The 20,581-nt window shown below is 49.0% G+C and overlaps 1 protein-coding gene across 1 annotated transcript in view; it reads right to left on the reverse strand.

The window, feature by feature from the left end:
* The window catches only part of LOC104164833 (pleckstrin homology domain-containing family G member 4B-like), a gene marked incomplete at both ends in the record, with an annotated part of 72,281 nt that overhangs the window by 8,293 nt on the left and 43,407 nt on the right, over positions 1-20,581 (reverse strand). The window contains 3 exons of the mRNA XM_009704287.1: positions 15,314-15,505; positions 16,053-16,175; positions 18,674-18,812. Of these exons, the coding sequence (XP_009702589.1) occupies positions 15,314-15,505; positions 16,053-16,175; positions 18,674-18,812 (454 nt within the window). The remainder of the gene's footprint in view (positions 1-15,313; positions 15,506-16,052; positions 16,176-18,673; positions 18,813-20,581) is intronic.

The following is a 20,581-nucleotide window of genomic DNA, read 5'->3' on the forward strand; positions in this document are numbered from 1 at the left end:
GCTGTTTTTCTAGAGCTGACAGCATGCAGAGGCCTGGAGCTTGACCAGAGCTGGGCTTTGTGGATGACCCTCAGTGCTCTGAGCCATCCTTGCAGCAAGTAGGAATTTGAGACCATGCAAGCTCAGTTCCAGCTTGTGCATTTTCTGTGCCTGCTGGTACCTGCGTGGTGTGCTGGGCCCTGCCTACCTGTCTGACTCTCCTTGCTAGTGCATTACATGCTTGTGCTGGTTAGTCAAATAACAAGCTCAGCAGTTTATTTCTAATACTCCAGGAATGCTGGAAGCGGTTTCATGGGGCTTAATTCTAGCAGCGGTACATATGCTGGCCTTGCTAAAACAGCCCAGTTTCAGTCGAATGAGAGGAGCGCAACAAAATGTGGTCCAATGTGACAGATGCAAGGTAAGAGTGCCCTCCCACCATGGCAGGAAAGGCGCTAATGAAGCCCTGTGCACTAAGACCTGTCTGTCATCAATAAAAATGAGAGGACAGGCAAACATCTGAATTACTCTGGCTTATAAGCCACTACTTTCTCTTAAAAAGCAGGGATGATGACAAGGTTTAACTATAGAGTGGGTAAGATGTGACCAGCTGCCATAGGCCTGGCCAGGGAACTTTACTGCTCGTCAGTGAAAACACAGAGTTATTTGTTAAAATCAGATGCACAAGGCAAGGAAGATGTCCAGGACAGGCCTGTCTGGCACCTTCCACCGACTGTCCCAGACCAGTGCTGTGGAAACATCACAGGCTGCCCTTGCAGTGAGCCAGACCATCTCTAGCACTTGCACTGTCAGGCCCTGCGTACCTGCTATGTTTCTGTAGAAAAGCAACACTCATGCTTAGTGCCAGGAACAAAGTAACCAGCCTTAGACCATTTTCCACCTGCTGCACAGCCTTACTGTGCTAGCCTTCTCTCATAGAGCTTAAAGCAATTATTTTTATGCAGAATAGAGCCTTAGACACCAAAAAAGTCCATCCAAGCTTCATGCAGACATGGAGCAGACACTGCATCCTCATCAGGGACGTGGTGGTCAGAAAGATCAGGTGCCAGGCTCGTTCTCTCTTGATAACAGACATAGGCAGGGCAGGAGGTGTTTCCTTCACCTGGGGTCCAGCTCCTGCATGGCAACAGCTATGAGAACCAAGCACTGCTGTTTGTACAAGAGCTGAATGCCAGCCTGTAGGCTGAGCAGGGTCACTCTGGCGACAGATTCCACAGGAGCTCCCACAGCCATTCACATTGCTCTTCTGAGCTGCAGCTGCATGGCGTGCGTGCAGCCAGCCCCATTACTCATGCGGGCAAGGAGCTGCTTCAGAAACACCAGCAGCTGCTGGGGGAAAATAGTTCTCAAACAGCCCCACGCAACCACAGCACAGGACAATCAAAAGAGCAGCAGCCCTCTCTCCTCCCATCACTCTGCCTAAAGCAGTAACAGGCCCCTGACTGGCCCCTCTCTTGATCTAGGCTTCATGCTTTAGACTTGCCCACTGCTGGGGGCCGGGAGGGGCATGCAGAGGCAGAGGCCATGCCAGAGCCTGGTGAGAATCTGCATTTATCTGTGATGCGGAGGGTCTTTTATTCCCTGGAGACAGAAGCACATCAAGGTGAAGTGAAACACCGAGTGCAGCAGAGCCCAGCAGATCTGCACGGCAGTGACAGATGGCGTATTTTGCTGTGTTTTTTTGAGTTACTCCCTTCAGCTGTACGCAAACCAACATCAGCTCCTTCCAGCTCTGCAAGGCCAGCGAGGACTGGCCATCAGTGTGGGCTAAAGGCATGTCTCACCTCTGTAGCTGTGGAGGTCAATCGGTGATCCTGACCAAAGGCTGCAGGCTGGCTCCCTTTCGCTCACTGAAGGGAAAAGCTGAGCTCGAAAGGCACACGGGGCTCTAAAAAAGGGTGCTGAGAGCAATGTGCAGGAGGGGCATAGCGAGGAGGCCAGCCTGGCCTTTACAGCAGCCAGTCAGGAAGGCACCTGCCCTGTGAAGGCCTTCTCTGAGACTGGGGACCTTACTTCCACGCAGAGATGGGGGCAGCAGGGCAGAGAGAGAGAAAAGAGGCTTCTTTTATTTCTAGGAAACTCCACAGATCTGCATGGGGCCACAGCAAGGAGGAATCAGGGCTGCAAACCACACAGGGAGGAAGCCCTGCCACCTCTCATCTTCATATGGTATCTGTCTGTTCTTGGCGAGGACTCCAAGGGCTACGCAGAAATTACTCTAAATCTCAATGGCATTTCTTCCATCCCCAGTGCCTGTTGCAGGGCAGTGAATAGCTCAGCTTTGTTCCCTGCACAATGGGAGCAGCCCTCCACACCCCCAGCTTGCTTGGTAACATGCTAGGTGGCCACCAAGGTTTTCTCCAGTCACATCATCTGCTTCAACTGCCCCTTTTAGCACATGGAATGGCAGCCCTCTCCAGGGGACTAAGTGTGCCCTGGCACCCAGGAGGGAATACGCTCACTGGCAGGGGTATTGCCATCATCTGTGTCCTGGAAAGGTTACAAACCACACTCAGCCAAGCCAGGATACTGTCCTCCAGCTGCGGGGCTTTTGGGGAGCAGGCAGCCCTACAGCTTCTCTGAAAAGCTGCAAGAACTGTTCATATGTAAGAGGAAGCATCTGTGTGCAGGGAAGCTGAATCTTCCCAACCGTGCCTGGAATCAGGCAGGAAGGAGCCTGTACCCAGGCTTTTGATCTTTACGGGCAAGTCGTTACCAAAGCTCTCAATTACAGGATTAAAGAAAAAAAAGCATACATAGGGCTGACCTATCCGGCAGCTGCGTGAGGAGTCAGCAACAGGTTGGTCCTGCCAGGCTGCCTGGGGGGAGGCAGGGGCTCTCAGGGACCTGCTGTGCGGTAAGGAAGAGCTAGGGATTTCACTGGAGCACGGTGCAACTCTCAAACCCATCACCCTGTGTCGGTCCCTTCACTTCCCTAGGCAAGGCTTGCAGTGCATCGAGGACAGAAGCTCCTGGAGTCTGTTGTCTTTGGCACCACTGAAGTGCCATCTGCAAATACAGGCCAAGAGAAACTGCTCGGCCCTGGCTCAGGGCACACTGCCAGCACTGCACAGAAAGCCTTCCAGGGGTCCTGGATCCTCACCTGAGCCGCCACTCAGATATTACACCTCCCCAACCCAAACCTATCGCAAACCCACCAGATTCCTCTCATACTCAAGGTCCAGTGATCTCTAAGACACCTTCTGGGTAGCCAAGAGAGGAGATGGACACTGTGCCTCTGCAGACATACGGCAGAAAGGGCAATTTTAAGGGGGCCTGCCTTTGTCAAAACCTTCTCTTTCATCTCTTCCTGTGGGGAGATGATGATTATAACTGCATTTTTCTTGTCACATAGGAAACTGGGTGTCTGAATAGGTGGAGGGAGGCGGAGTAGGCAGATCACAAACCCTCCAAATTTCTGCAGAAGAAAAATGCACCTAGGTGGGTGACTTACTCTGCTGCGAGAACATTTCCTTCTGAACCCAAAGTGACTGCACAGGGGAGCTGAGATAGGGGTGGTGAAAAGCCAAGATGGATCCTGATGGGAGCAACTATACAGGCACGGATGCAATACAGACCTTGATATGACGACTGAAGAACAGCAACAAAACAGACCAAGTCCCCCCATCTTTCTGCGGCGATGTCCCAGGACTACAAGTCCCCCACTCCCTTGCTTTCTACAACACAGAGAGAGGGAAGCAGCGTAACAGTTGGGAACAGTGCCAAGGACAGTGAAAAAGAAACCAACATAATCAAACAAGCCCTGCTCCAGCTTGCGTGCAGCTCCTGTACACAAGCTGTGCTCCACTCTGCTGTTTGTTAGTGAGACACAACTAATCACAGGTCTTTGGGGCAAGAAACAACTGCACAACTCCCCATTTAACAAGAGCTCCTCTCACAACCACTGTGTTCACTCTAAGTGCCCTTAACTTCAGCCATGAGTTTGGAGGGCAAGACAAGGTTGGCTTGCAGCAAGGAGACAGAACTGGTGCAGCCAGAAAAGGTCAACGCATCACAGGTACTGTGGCAAACGGAGCCAAACGCTTCCCAACAGCTAATACATGGTGCCACGTAGGCACTGACTCCCACAGCTGCCCTGCTGGCAGCCCAAGGTCTTGGCACTGCACCCTGCACAGCCTGAGACATCGGTCACAGCACTCGCGGCACAAGAGTAAAGAGTGACAGGGCACTTACCAGAACACAAGACCCAAGTAAATGCTGCACTCTTGCACTAAAATACCTGCTCCCAGGTGTGCTCCTCTCATTACAGACAGATGCTCATTTGGGCTTATTCCCTCTAAAGTCCAACATGGCTTTAGGCTGCTTTGAGAACTGACTCCTGCTCACAACACTGATGCATCCCTTGTCACAGGCTGCTGCATGCACACTATTAGCAGGGACCTGTGGCAGGAGACTTCCTTGTATGCTGACAGTTCAGAAAGACCACAATTTAAAAGTCATTTTACATCAAAATATATTGAGAGCAAAGTTACCCAGGCTAAAACCTTACTGTCACGAGAGCTGTCAGCTGGCAAACAGTGACAAGCCTGTTTCTCTGCTAACTCAGAGACCAAGTACCTATAGCAGACCCAGCCGCTAACTCAGAGACCAAGCAGCTATAGTGGTCAGCCCAGCACTCGCTTGGGTCTGCTTTGGGCTTTCCTCAGGCTCCCAGCCACCAATACTGGTAGCACCCATGAAGGAAGGAGCAAAAAAAAACTTCAGACCTGCAGATGTCCCTCTGGCAAGGCAATTAATTACTTAAAGATGAGACCTCATCCTACCTTCCCGTCTGTACAGAGGGGGTCCATATCCTGGCTGCACCCAGCTCTGCACTACCATCCCCTATGGCTGGACTGAGGCAGGGCCACTGTTTCAGTGCATCATCTCAGCTCTGGCTATTAACAAGCAAATGCTGCTAGCCTAAATACCAGATTGAGGAGCCCTGGTAACCGGAGACAACGCAGAGGGGGAAGGGGCTGTGCTTCACACGAGAACTACTGAAGTGTACGGAGAACACTCCGACTGGGCACAGGCCAGATCCCCTTTCTTTCACAGTGCAAAAGACAGGGAGAGAAAACATCCCATCCACCCAAATTCAAGTAAAACTCAAAGCAAGCAGCCATCCAACACACAAGAGCTTTGGAGAAAACTGTGATCCCTCCTAGACATTGCGATGCTTTTTCCACATCTCTAAAAGCCAAAGCCCCTGCTCATGTCTAGCAAGATTTGCAGTTCTACGAGCAGGCAGCTACACTTGGATGTACAAGAAACCATGTAATTTCAGAGCACAAACATTTCAGCAAAGCCACCAAGTTAGAAGTAATCTCTTCTCTACGCAGAAGTTTGCCGTTACTCTCTTCCCCACCCTGTAGCATTTGACTTTTCCAAACTGCATTTGAAGCCCTGCCTGGGATTCATTAGCAGCAGAAACCAAACTAATCAAAACTGTGTCTTACGTGGGATGTAGCTGGTAAAAGCTCAGCTTTAAACACGGAGGAAAGGACTCACCCTCTTGAAATAAAAAGCTAAACCATTTCTGAGTTAGCCTAAGAACTAGCTGCTAAGGAAAACAAACTTTAAATCCTGTATTTGCATTTCTGCCTGTTACCAAGTGCCAGATGCTGTGCAAACACTGTGGGAGGGCAAAGGATGAGACACAAGTGCAGACTACAAACTCCTTGGATTTAAGCATAAGAAAGGAGAACAAGTAGATACCCACAGCTGGGCAGGAAAGAAGAACAAGGGGTCAGGGAAGCAACACCGGTCAGGGTTGGTCTCAGCACGCCACAGCACAAGTACCATCAAAGGGTGCTCGTTAGAGCAACGTGCTTGGAAATCCTTTTGCAGCAGCACTTTGGGTGAACACAAACAGAGCTCAAAACCCCCTTCATTTCCCCTCTGGGCAGCCAGGCTTAACAAGTCCAGGAGAATCTAATTACAGGAGAATATAATTGGATAAAATAGGATTGCACATGATTTCTGCTCTCTTGACAACAGCACAAGGACCCAAAGGGCAAACGTGGCTCGTTGTGCTGGAGTTGGCATGCAGGACGCGTGCTTGCCCTTCTTTTCTCTTAAACTGCTGCAACTGCCAGGCAACACCTAGGGTAGCTCCATTAGGTACAGGCTGACTCAGCTGATGAATCACAACGAGCTACAATAACCCCTGTTTCAGTACAATTCAGAGCTTTCACAGAGCAGCCTCTGTGCCAGTTTCACTATAGATCTATATACAGACAAACACACATATGCATATATTTATATGCATATGTATGACTCCCTAGGAAGCTGGGCAGCAAGTGTCTGAGATTTGCCCTCCTCACAGCTTCCACTGCTCTGCAGCTACAGAAAACTTCCCAACAGCCAACAATGTGCAGGTTTCCCTCAGTTTTTCCTTTTTGCTCCACAGTCCCTCATAACTCTGCATCCTTGGGTAGATTCCACACTGATTTTTTTCTTCCCCTGTTTTTCTGTCCCACCAAGAAGATTTTCTTAACATTTAAAAGCTCCTGAGTCCAAAGGACCAGGAGCTGAGTTTGCTCCCAGTAAAATCAGAAACTTTAACATTTGCCTTGGCTGCAAACCAGCCTCTTCATGTTTGAGGCACTGCCCATTTTTTCAATAGCTTTGTGTACCCATAGCAAAGCCTTTCCGTCAATGAAATTCTGCTCACAATCCCTCCTTACCAGAATAAGAGCAGATGCTGTTTCACTGCCTCAAGTGAGTGTTATCAGATCTCCATTCTGATGCTTCACCAGTTATAGATCCAAACTGCATGTTGAAATCTGCTTTGGCCACTGTCGTCCTCTCTGGCTGCCCCTAACAACTGGAATCTCGTAGCTGGTCCTTCATTTAGCTACAGCCTACACCAGTCACTACCAAGTCATGAAACCATCTGAAAGACTGACTTGGAAGAAGTTACACATGTTGAGTGTAACTCACTGACGGCTGAGAAAGCAGAAGGCATGAAGAAGTGGGTGTGTGTATTTGTGGATGTAGAACCATTGCCTAGAGGAGGAGGAGGAAAAGGGCAGCACATTTTCAGGTTTCTTTTAGTGCAGGGGAGAACTCCCCTCTTTGGAGAGAGCCAAGAGCCTCACGTTACCAGCCAGATTCAAGATCAAGCGAGATGTGTGAGACACCAAAGCTGGTAACTTGCACAACAGCAACAAATTACTCTGAACAAAGACTAATGTCACCTCCAGAGGTGATTTTGCATGCTTTGCTTTTACAGCTGTCCCAACAGCCACATCATTATGCCATACAAATACCCCGGCTGTAATAGCACACCGCAGGTCAGTGAGGACAGACTGGACCGTGGTAGGTGTCTCTCATCCGCTGTGCACTGGCTCCCTTTTAATGAGGTCTTCCACACTCAGCTGAGGATTGCAAAACCTCCAGTATGCCCTTGGGCCTCGATGGGGAAGCGTGGATGCTTTCTCTGTAGTCTTCAATTCACATGCTTTCCCCTGTGACAAGCTGAGCCAAACTCTGCTTAATTATTCAGTGATGTGCTTGGACCTCTCTGCACTGCACTGTACGTGCTTGCGCCTTGGGAGATGTGAGCTGAAACTGAACCCAGACACTCAACGCATCTGTCGGGCCTCCCTTCTTCAGGCTAGCTGACAAAGCTAGAAACAGCTCCCCGGTTTAAGAGCACACTAAGATGTACTCAGAGGATGCAAGCCCCCGTGGGGCAGCCGAAAGGAGCCTGGTCAGAGGCAGCGGGTGCTTGGGAGAACCCTGTCCATATGTCCAGGGCTTTGATATGCAGATGGGAGCCATTGTGAGCTTCAGCTCCATCTGTACACTGAGGGGAGCTGCATGTCCAGATTGCTTGAACAGATCTATTTAACTCCCGTCACTAAATAGAATTCCAGCCTTCAGGAGGATCCCAGCATCCAGATGGATGCCAGCACACAAACATTCCGAAAACCTGTCACCCTGCGCAGCTCCTATTCCAAGATCAGAGTGGAAAAAAAGTACTCAAACCCAACATTTTGCACACATGCATAAGGCTGAGGTCAGCTGAGGAAAGATCTCTGCTAGTATCAGATCTTACATTTCAAGTGTAAGATGCTCCCCTTGCAGCTCATCTACATCGCAAGCTGGGAACCCCCTAAACCTGCTGGGAGAAAATGCTGCTTCCCTGCCATTACTGATGAGTTACCAGTGTTGTGATCCTACAGGAGATTTGATCCCACCCGACTCAGAGAAGGGGAGTCCCAGACTTTCAGACAACCGTCAGTTTGTGCTCATGGACAGCCAAGGACACTGAGGAATATTTACACAGAGGTGCTCTGGCAATCAAGGAGGAAGGTAGAAGTTGCTTTCAGTACATCAAGCATTGCCTCCCTGCATACACAGCAGTGGCAGAACATGTTGGCACTCCTGGGATCAGGGAAGGCAGTTGAGGGGTGAGCAGCCTACATCCCAAAAGATGTTACGCGCTGGCTGCCTGTCCCAGTCTCTTCTTGCTGTGCCCTCCAGCGAGGAGGAGGATTTGGCCAGCACAATAGGAGGAAGAAGGACCCCCCACAGACAGATCAAGGCTTTGCACCCCTGCACATGCCACAGACACATCACACAGACATCATACTGTGCTAAAGCAGAGCCTGAGGTGCTGGGACAGGTGCTCAAAAGCATCTCAAACCACAAACCCCTCGCCTTCAATTGCAAATTGTGCTTGGATTTAGCACATGAAAAACCCTCATTAATTCACTGCTGCCCCGTAACACTGAGGGACAAACTTATGCACCAGTCTCACACCTGTGTTGTGCAACCAGAAAGGAGCACTGAGTGCTGGTGCTAACTACCATTTAGCATTCACCTACTGGCACAGAGCTTGCGGGAGCTACTGGCACTGCTGTGATGCCGATTTGGCAATAAAGTCATTAATGAAACACAGGAGAAAATAGCCTGGGCACCGGTAGATCTAGCAGTGAATTACTGGAGAATTCATAAAATAAAACAGTTTCCAAATCACTAATTTTGCTAGACAGAAAAACAGAGATATACGGGGGAGCTGTAGCAGATCAGATTTAAATGTCCAGAACTTCTTGTTTGTGCAAGAGAGCTATCTCAAACTCCAAGGTAAAGCAGAAATTTTACGATACATGAATACCCTTTGATGGGAAAGTAAACATTAGAGGCCTACTAACCTTGTAAGAAGACTTCTCCAGCAAAAACCTGGTGGGAAGAAGGGAGAGATTTCACGCATTAACCTTGCAAGAACTCTGCGAGAGGATTGATTTTCCGAACTCGAGGCTCAATCCGTCAATTGCTTCAGACGGCACATGAAAAAGGACACCCTTGCAACAGGAGAGCAAATTAGACTGGACGTCTGTCTAGGGGCACGACTTTACAAGTGTAACTGAGGAAGGAGAGAGAGAAAGAGAGATGAGACAGCTGCTGTCAGACAATGCTGAAGCCAGACAACAGTGGCTTCCCCTAAAACAGTTTTACAGCATCAGGAAGGCACAGTATATATTCCTCTCTGTTGTGCTCCTTGGATCGTCCTTCCTCATCTTGAGAACTTGCAGCGGTAAGCAGATGAAAGCTGTTATTTGGGAATGTCGTGCAGCCCATCCCCAGAAAAGTAAAGGCAATCACTGCACAGAGGTAGAGAATAGCACGTGTTAAGCCTCTCCTAGAGACTTTATTATACACCATAGCAAAAACTTCGTTTACTGGGGGGCAAAGCCATGTTCTGACGTACGCAGGACTGCTAGCAAGAGACAAGCATCGTGGCACGGCGACCTGCGTCTCTGTTCACAGTAAGTACACTACAGTAAGGACACATCAAATGCCTCCTTTTCTACTCTGGTGCCAAGCTTTACTCTCCACTTCTCCTCCAAGCACATTCCCAGAGCAGACAATCATAACACCCGTTCATTAAAGTTAACTCTCAAACTTTGCCAAACAGCCTGCAATAGAAAAATCACATTTTTAGGTTGCGGCCACCAGGAACCTTTCCAGCTTCTCACAGATCAGCATTCACAACCCCTCTTTCCTCACCAAAGGCTAAGCAAAAGAAAGAACAAGAATTTATCACCTGAAGGGGACTTGATTTCCCGCCCCCCCCCTTTGCTCAAAACCAGCATCTGCAACATTGTATCTGGTATATCATCAGAAATGAGCCACAGCAGAAAGTGAGATATCAGCAGGTCACTGTTCTGAATCTTTTGGGGAGAAGTGAGAGGTAACGACATCTGCAGAAGTCAGCTAATTCATCACGCTCTGGACTTCTGCTCTCAGATCTACGATCAGATCCATCTCTCCGAAGCTGGGAACACTGTGCCAGCCAGCCTCAGTCACTCCGCTCATGCGACAGGAGCCCAGCAAACCTTGTAGCAGTCGAGGAGAACAGTCCACTCTTGTGCTGTCCACAACCTTTAAAAGAAGCTAAAAGGTACCTGCCCTGTGCGTACATCCAGCTAGTCTGGAGGCATGCAATCCCAGCAACAACTTCTACCTGCAGTTAAATTGTGCCCACTGAAACAATCATGCAATAGCCTCTAATAAAGGTAAAGAGGGACAGGCACTGCTGTATTAGAGACAGCGCAACCCTGGGATTCGGAGGGACCATGCAAAGATGCACACAGCCCACAGGGCTCTGTCTGAGCGCACAAAAGACACACACAAAGCACTCTGATTCATGCTGGATGCATACAGATGCGCACAAGCAAACTGAGTGAAAAAGCCTTCTCTACATTGTTTCCAAACAATCTCAATACAACTCACACGTCAGCCGGAGAGTCGGACACTTGGTACTTACAAGAGGGTTTGCTGTGTCTGTCTGCTGCAGGAATCAGGTTGGAGTGTATGTGACTCAGAGGGAAGGTGCATGGAGATGTGCAGAGAGGCTCTCCTGCCAGCGGGGCCTGGAAGGATGTGAAGAAGGGCCCCAACCCCTCTTTGGACCCCAGAGGCAGCAACACTTGTTCAGGGGATGGAGCAGAAAGAGGCTGGCATTCCTACAGCAGGAAGGACAATGGGGAGGGATGAGGAGGCACTGCCATAATCAAATGCAGGCCAGCTGGCCCTCCCCCAGGAAGGGCAGGCACCTCCTTCACTTGCCAAAGGCTTTGTTTTCTAAGCCACAAAGAACAAAGTGGCTGAGGAGGAGAGCCAGAGAAGGAGGAGAGTAGAGAAGAACCCGCTGCGGGGGCAGATACACACGTGAGCACAGGTAACCCACTCCTGGAGAGATGTCAACACAGATGCAGAGGGGTTGGGCAACATTCTGCTTGATTTAAGCAGTAGCTCCTTGTGTACAGCAGAAAGGAGCTGGAGATGGCTCAAGATTGCTGCTGAGGAACCAGAATCAGCACAGGCTGACGGTCAGGGTCTTTTGAGGGAAGGGACCCAAGGGTGGCAGACAGAGAATGGCTCATGGAGCACAGCCCGAAGAAATCCCAACAAGGGAAACACTACCATTTCTCAACCAGCCTCACCCCACCAATCCTGAGCAGTGGGACTCTGAAGAGCTTCCCTCAGAAAGCAAACGCAAGGCAAGGGCCCAAGCTGCAAGAGGCTCCCCAGCCGTGGCAGAGCAATGCCCATACTTTCCCTGAGCACCAAAAGAGTCTTGCACAACATCCTGACAAGCAGGAAAAAGCCCCTGGAGAGCTGCCTCAGGCCCTCCTGTAATGATACAGGCAGTTCAGCTGCGAGGCTCTGAGGCTCTGGGCACCCCACCACCGCACAGCTGCAGGGTATGCAGGTGCTGAGCCAGTGTGACGGGACTCTGCCCTTTCTGGTTGGGTCAGTCCTTTCTTCGAGTGACTTTTGCCAGCAAGTATCACACACCTTTGCTACTGACCTTCTGCAGGACTGGTTGTCATCCCAGGGCTGGCAGAGGCCGTGCTGTGTGCTCCGGGTCATCAGACACGCCACTGCGAGCTAGGTAGCTGCAGTCCTGACAAGGCACACAGCCCTCTCATGGGCCATTTCAAGCCTGCGGTCCAGGCAGCTGGGCACTTTGCTTATAGTAAAGATAAGAGCATGCAGAGACCTGGGATGTAAGAGTGATGTGGGAAATAATTTCACCCAAAGAAAGTTTGAGAAAGGAAAAAATGTGAAGGCTAACAAGGTAAACAAGGAGAGGGAGGCTCACTCCAGCTCTTCCTGGTAATGATGGTGTGCCTACGGCGGTGCTACTGTGAAGCCAGGATAGGCAGTAGGAGAGAAGGATGCTAGGGACCGTCCTTGCAGGTACCCCAGACATCAGTGCTCTTGGTACAACATACACACCCTTGCTTGCTCAGCTTCCCAGTTCTCCCCCAAAGCACTGTGTGGTGCCAAACCCCAACAGAGTCTTGGAATTAAGCAAACAAGGGACAGAGGCCAGACCAGGCTTGAAGCCACAGGAAGATGGCAGGTCCTGGAGTATGCCCGCACTGAGTTTGTGGTACTGAAAAACAATCCTCCGTCCACAGTCAGAGATGGGGAAGGCAGCTTCCTTCATCACTCCTCCTGCCTCAGCCCAGCCATCATCCAGCCCTTGTCAGGCACCAAGAGCTCCTGCCACAAAGGAAGCGGGGACAAATGGAAACATCTAGCTTGGCACCGGTCATGACTTTGGGGAAGGAACCCTGCCAGCCCATGTGCAAGCTCCACATGGTCTGGCGCAGCTCAGCCTGCCTCATCACAGGGAGCTCTGACAGGCCATCAGGAACTACCAAGCAGTGAAAAAACACAGTACACCGTCTTGATGGTCCATATGGGTTTATGCTGTCCTGTCCCATTGCCTCTCCAGCAGCCACAGACAGCACCCTACTAAACACTTGCCCACCACATGCAAAAGAAGGGCCAGTAGAGTGGAACCTCCTATTCCTAGCAGGCAGCGAGGTAAGTGAGGGGTGAATACCATGATCCCCATGGTGGGCGCTCTGCCCCCTCGGCACATACCGAGATGTTTGGAGAGATCTGAGCTTGCCAGCATGTTACCATAGCATACATTGCTTACGCATCCTCAAGCTTCTTCCCCAAATCCCAGGGTCTGGCACGCTGCAGGCTCTTTACAAGAAGGAAAATCAAGGACATTGCTTAGCGTAGACTCCTGCTGTTGATATCCCCTCAGATAGTAGGGAAGGGAGAAGGAGGTTAGGCAGGCACTGACAAGATCACTGCAGGAAGGTCAAAGCAGCTCATCATCAGAAGATAGTGAAATCAGTTTAGATAAAATTACTGCTTTCTCCCCACGTCCCAGACCACACCACTGACCATGTTTTGGGAAGGCAGAAAGCACGCTGGAGATCAAGATTAAAATAATCAGCACTGAAAGAACTTTCATGCCACACAGTGATTTCTGTGCTCATGTTACAGCTCCAGGATGTATCCCCCACACACCCCTGGTTTCAGTTGGCCACCGGTTCACAATACACACATGTTAGATTTACACTACTAGCACTGTTTACAGTTCTACTGAAACCAGTGAGATCAAAATCCTCCTCCCTCGCTAAGCAAGATACCTCTCCTCCACACCAAAACCATGTGCAAACACACTGGGCCATTATTGTTCAGTTTTCACTGTGGCTGTGCAGCATGAAAGGCACAACCAAGAGGGATGATGCTGCTGCCGCCACCAAGGACTACATCCCCCAGTTGTCATCCACCAAAGAGAAGCTGTATAAACGGGGCCATGACACCCTAAGAAAAAGAAATGGGCCATCGTCAGGATCTTTGTAACGTTTGTGCCCCCAGGAATGGCTCAGGCTTTGAAAGGCTTTGAGGCTGTGGAAGAACACCCATCGCTGTTGAGTTATGTCTGACTACCCTGACAACCCAAGAGCTACTACCACGATGCAGTTTCCATGCCTGAACAGAGAACAGAGCAGCCATCATGTACGACAGTCCACATCTGTGCTCCAGAAATTTCCAGCCTTGGCTGAGCGGGTTCATACAGGACCGATGTTTGGCTTGGCCACAGAATTGCCAATATGCCAAGTAAGTCTTAGCATCTTTGTGTGCCTCAGTTTATCAGAAGAGACATGACAAAAAACAATCCTTATACCAAGATCTGTCCCAGGATGCCCCGTGATGGCAAGGGGTGTTCAGGGACCTGAGCAGCCCCTGAACATCTGTGCTCAGTGAGCGAGCAGAACACGAGTTCTTGCCATTCTCCTACAGCACAGGAGGCACTTTTCTCTCCATTGTGGGGGGGTTTGGAATGTTACACATTCCCACAGCAAGAGAGTCCCCCACCTGCACAGCAAACTGCATAGCTAGCTAGAGTGGACCTGCAGACAATCACCAAACAAATTCAGTCCTCACATGTCCTGAGAGCAATGTTCTGGGCTGCCTTCTCCACTTTCCTCCCTCGCACAGGATGCTTCTCGATGTTTTCATGTTTAGCTGAATTTCCTTCCCCCTCCTCTGAGCACTTCTGGCTGCCAAGGCAGCTCAGAGACAGCAACTAAGTGGCACCTACATCTGGTACAGCTTAACTTTTAGTGTCTATTCTTTCTGGAATTTGAGAACTTCAATACCCAATGTTTGTTCAAGTGTAGAATAAATGAAGCACAGGCTCGCTGGCGTTCTGCGCTTGCCAAAGCTGTATTTTAAAATGTACTTAGAAAATCCTACTGTTTATTCATCTGCAACTTTCGAAATTAAAGGACACCAAATCCAACTAGAGGTCTGCTGAATGGGTGCATTTTCGTTAAAGCAAAAAGGTGAGAAGGCCAGGCACTCAGCACAGTCACCACACACATCCTCTCCTCCTGCTTCCCAGATGCCTGGGCCAAGCCAGTCCCCTTATTCCCTCAGCCACACTTCCCAGCACCCCATTCTGGCACTCCATTTCCTCACATAGGTCTCCCCAAGAGAGGAGCTGGGCAACATTTAGGGCTGAATAGCAGGGTGCTACTCCCAAAGTGTTAACAGGCCGAATTTGCCAGAATGTAAGGATACAGGATGAACAAACTGGAGGCAGCCTACCCTGGCATGGTGGTCAAGACTGGACACAAGCAGCCAATCTCTTGGCCCTTGTCACTGGAGCCAGCACTGCCACGATCCTTCTGTCCACTGCAGCCATGAGAGGCGCCTAAAAGCTACAGCTCAGACAGCAGAAGACCTCTATTCTTAACAGATGTGGACATTTTCTTGTCCCTTTCTTCCATGTACTGACTTGAAAAAAAAATATCACTGCAGACACACAAGTGTGAGGGGGCTTTTGCAGGTCATAGATCCAGCTCCCTGCTGGTGCACACACTACATTTCACACCTTTCATAAACAACCAAGCTCTGGACTGAGTCCGAGCAGGCTTTTTACACCCTCCTCTGTGCAGCAGATGCCTTGTCTTACCTTGTCAAAGAATTCATACAGCCTGACCGTCTCACAGATTCGGTGCCTGTTTTCATCCAGTTGAGTGCAGAACTCCTCCAGTTGATCTCTGTAGGTCTGCAGCTTTACTTTGTAAGAATGCACATCCACAGAGGAAAAGTCTTCCCATCGATCCATCTTCTTTAGTGCTTCCTGCCCTCTTCTGCAATATTCCTGAAGGCAAAGCGGGATTGCGTATGAGGAGAGAGACCTGACACGGACAGTAGATAGTCTTCAAGGTCAGTAACAGCTAGGGCTGTTAAACTGGTTTTTAAGGTTCAAATCATACGAGCAGGGGTGTACTTGTTTAGAGCAGAGTTCTGGAGCCCTGACCTCTTTTATGATTTACATTAGCCACACAGCAGCCTGTGAAGGCCTACACAGCAAGGCTACAGGTCAATTGGGATGGAAATAAAAAACACCAAAAAGCAGAGTTACAAACACATCAAGGGAGTAACAAAAAAAAATATCCGTCTTCCATCACAATAGTTGTTTTCCTCAAGAATGGCAAATATCATCTATTAAGGCATTGAGCTGGTGGCTTTGTCTACAAGAGGAGAGCAGGGAAGCTAAGTAGTGTGAAGGAATGACACACACCTTGGTGATGAACCCTCTAACCAGTGCCATCTTAGCATCATGGGTTTGGCTGAGCATGTGCAAGGCACATATGCTACCACCTCAGACACTGGAGAATACATTTTTCCAATCAGACAACACTTACACTGGCAACAAGATCAAACTCCCTGAACTGCTTTTGTGCTTGAAGCAGCATCTCCAAAGAATCATCCAGGTGAATCGTTTCCTTTAGCCGTTTTCTGCCAACATTCTCGATCCAATTGCTGACCTAAGAGAAAAGGTAAAAGCTCCACTATTAGTCACCCTGTGCTACTCACCAAGGTAGACCTTTATGTGGAAAGGGCAAGGAACTGCTCTCATAACGCTGGTCATTTCATTACTGGAAAGAATGTGCATGTACACTTCTCTCCCCATTCTGACATTTCAGTCTGAGCCTCCTGCTAGGAGTTTTTCCACTTCAGGTTACCAAGCGATTGCAAGGCTGTGCTATTGCTCACTAGCCTTAGGCATAAACAGGGCAAGTAGCTGCTTGGGCTGTCGTGGATGAGCCATGGTCTAATGCAAGCTCTGCAACCTGCAAGCTGGCCTGGTACCCCTATTATTGTTACCTCCAAGTGGGATAAAATCTCCCTGCTGCCAGATTTCCTACATCGCTTCCCTTTTCTGACTGGCAGGACATGAACCATGTCAGTGTGAATGTAATGACAGATTTCTCCCCACCTGCAACGTTTCACGGTTCTCTGGGACCCTCAGCTACTGGTTTTCTGAAGGCAGCTCGCCACAGAGCCACGCAGTAGCTGCAGGTTCCTCAACAGAGCCCAGCCACTCCCGCAGTTACAAGCCTATATCCTCAAACATGGGTAGCGAATAAACTAACAAGAAAGTCCTAAAAGCAAAGCAGACACAGGAGGCCAGGCAGGATAACACAGCATCTCCATCAACAGTGGGTTTTAAAAACAGGCTAGGAAACTTGTCTGCAATGCTTCAGGCATAGCTGCACCTGGGGGAAGGGACAGACTAAATGTTTCCCAATGCCTATACATCCTGTTTTCCTGAATCATCTAAATCCATATTCCAACTCAACTCCACAGTCAAGGACAAAGTCCTAGTCTTGTGGACTGAGGGAGCATCCATGCTTAGTGAAAAAGCCCATTGGCAAGAGGAGATGGGAATGGGTTCCCAGGTTATGACCCATACTGCACAGGGGCACACCGCTGCTGTCTAGAGTTCCTAGGCAGGCTTAAAAGCAGGAGCAGCTGCTGCCACCATTGGTGATCTGCAAGCAGAGTAAGCTGGGAGTAGTCAGTTTTGCTCAATTCAATCAAAAAAAAGTTCAGCTTAAAGCAAGGACAGGTTGCAGAGCCTGTGTCTGTGTCTTTTTTCCTTTCTGTTTGATATTAGGAACCTGTGTGTTTAAAGGAGTCTTTACTAGGTTCTTGCATCACACTTCTTGTCCTGAACACATAGTGCATGGCGCCCGAGTGTCTACCTCCAAATGGGAAGTCATTAAACTCTTGGATACACCTCGGCCTGTGAAAACAAGTAGGTTACAGACTCCTTTGCAAATCCAGTTCTCTCCAGAAGAGAAGAGACCAGAATCCTAGAAGAGTAATGTTGAAAACTGGTCCTAGTACTGATCTTTAAGGATGCAGGTTCCTAAGGTGAGCTCCAAATAGCACACCACCTTTCACACACACAGGGTAATAAATGATACATAAAACTTCTCATTGTTGATGGGTTACAGCAAAGGAGACTACATGACTCCATATTCTAGAGGCTGAGTTCAGGCTTAGGGATCTGCAACACGGAAAGAACCGATCAGATCTCATAGGACGCTCAGACAGCCTGAGCTACTTTATGGCTTTTAAGGTTCTCTATCTACATGGCTATGAGTTTCAAAGGTCTTTCTGAAAGCCAGTGCCTGTTTGCTTCAGTTATCCCATGGCTGTAAAGAGTTTCAGTGAGAACCATATGAAGGGAAGTTTAAGCTCCCACCAAAGTGCAGGGGGGGTGAGGGGGCTGAGCAAGGTTTTTGGGCTAAGGGCAAGAGGCTGTTCCCCTATCTGGAGACTGTATATAGGGCTGCACCCAAAGGCAAAAGGAGTGTGCCCGGGGCTGCACCCAGAGGGGAAGGAGTGTGCCTGGGGCTTATAAGATAGCAGGGAGCTGAGCACTGTACAGGAATCTAAACCACAGAGTACACAGCAGGGATGGGCAGTTAGCATGGTGTATGCAACGTGTGGCTCATTCGGCAGCAGTATGTAGGCAAACCCTGCAGGATCTACAGTGCAGAGGGGAAACGCAGACTCATCATCAGCTGGTTGCCATCACTCTGCTGCTTCTCAAGGTAGAGCATGAAGAATGGCTCCTCAAGAGTCTTGCTGGGAGGGTACTTTTGCTGACCAGTGTGAAAAGACAGCCCACCTCTAAGTGTACTGCTTACCAATGAGCCACTACACTGTGGTCTTTAAGTATGGCAAAACATCACAGATGTTTATGGGGTTTGACTGATCCATACCTAGAGAACAGACAGGAGACTTTTACTTGGCATCACAAGATACCAGGCAAAACAGTGGCTTGTTTCTCAGCATATCTGAAAAAAAAATAAATCTACCTCAAATTCTTATGTTCAGTTGTTCTTTTTAAGGGTCTACAGGCATCATCCTACACCTTCACAAAAGAGATCAGCAGGTCCAGTACCTGCTGTGGGACACACAGTCAGAGGGTGGCAGCAGGCAGTCGCTGGAACTGACAGACCGGCCTTACCTCCTTAAAACACTCTTCCACTTTCTCAAACTCCATCACCAGCTCCAGTTCCTGGATGCGTTTGTTTGACAGCATCACCAGTCGGTGAACACCCTCATCAACTCGATTATAAAGTACAGTGGCAGCATCAAGTGCGTCTCTGGAAGGGGACACAAGTCTGGTCAGAGGTTTTGCATTAGGTCCTTCCCCCAGCACTTCATGCAAACATGACCTGGCTAACAGCAGCGCTTCAGTCACCCTCCCGGTGGGACCCTAATGGCCATCTCCATACGGAGAACAGAAGGAGAATAATGCTGCTCCCTGCACATTCCCGTGATTCACCGCTCTGATCCCAATGCAGACAACCTGGCAGGAAGGACAAGAGCATTTCCTCCCAGCCAGGCTCCTTACAAAATTTACTTTACTTGTCACGTTTCCAGATAGGATACTCAGCTTTTCATAAACACAGATTATTGCATCAATGGGCTTTCACAAAACAGAGTCAGGCAATCTCAGTGTCTAAAATCACCATTGAATTTTATATAAATAAGTAAATAAGCAATCACTAGGAAGAATATCTTTCCTGTGTGGCAATAAAAATATAAAGCACCCAATGCCCCACTCACTCAGGTTTTCCACTGGCCAAACAAAAATGCAAAGCATACAGCATCCCAGCGCCAAGAGAAATGGTATTTTACAATGTTTTGCTGGGAAGATTCATAGACAGAGCTCCCTGTCTTCCACAGGCAGCTGTGCTGACCAAAGCCCAACAGGCAACACCAGGCAGCACTCTCCCTGCCAGCCTGGCCACAGCAGAAGTTAAGATCCTCCGTGCACAGGCAGGGACAGAGAGGTTCAGGCTGGAGCCCAGTGCCCCTGGATGCTGGAGCCAGGGACTCAGCACATCCTTGTAAGATCATGAACGTTAGCAAGTTGCTTTCAGATGTGTGCAACATCTCTCCAGCACAGGTTTGGGTGAGTTATAGACAAGATCCAGGAGACAGAACAGCATTCAAGCTTATTCTCTCTTTCTTATATTTCTTCTGCTTCTAGATTTCCCCTGCTTTTACAAGTATGGGCTCAATGGACACCTACAACAAAATACTACAGCCTCCTTCTGCTGTGCTCTACTCTGGCATGTTCAGCTGCCTGGCCATCTCCTGTACTCACCCTAAACCATCTTTCATTTTGTAATTGTCTTACAACCTTCTGGCTTATGAGAGCATGGCTTTTTTACCGTATTATCAAAATTATCCAAAGCACTTGTGAAATACACAGCTAATAAAACTCTGAAAGCTTTGCTAAAGGAAATTAATACAAGCAATTCAGCATACAAGTTTATTTCTGTCTTGGGTTACAGGCAATCTTGAACCTACAAAATGCAACTGAATGTGAGCATTTAGTGGCACCCATCCTGTAGTTTTTAGATAGCACTTAATTGACATGAGGTAGTGCAATAAGTTTGGACAACTAGGTCTGCATAGCAGAAATCCACAGGATTTTTCCATTCAGGATTCCACCCAGTGTGCAACAGCCAACTTCTCAAACCTCAGGCTCTTAGATACTTTTGTTTTTCCTCTTCAAAATGCCATTAGACTGAATGAATTTCTCCAAAGTGCAGCCAAAAATACCCAAATTGTTTCTGGACCAAGATCAGTGCTACTGCAGTGCAGAGGAGACAGGTTCTCTACAGAGAATCTGCCAGCTTCAATGGAAAGATCCTAGCTGTAACGCTGCTCCCACGTTTCCCAAAACCACCATAAACAAACAGTGATGATATGAGCCTTCTGTTTTGTAATCCTTTCCTAGGGATGGACCCAGATCCAACCCAGGAGACTTGCAGCAGCAGAACCATAACCACTGTCCAAGCTGAGCTCTGGAAAGTGTGTTTACAGAGTAGGTTGTCAAGGCCAGTTCCCGTCAGCAGCA

The sequence above is a fragment of the Cariama cristata genome, unplaced genomic scaffold (genome assembly GCF_000690535.1).
Source record: "Cariama cristata isolate BGI_N322 unplaced genomic scaffold, ASM69053v1 scaffold6467, whole genome shotgun sequence".
Classification (NCBI taxonomy): Eukaryota; Metazoa; Chordata; class Aves; order Cariamiformes; family Cariamidae; genus Cariama; species Cariama cristata.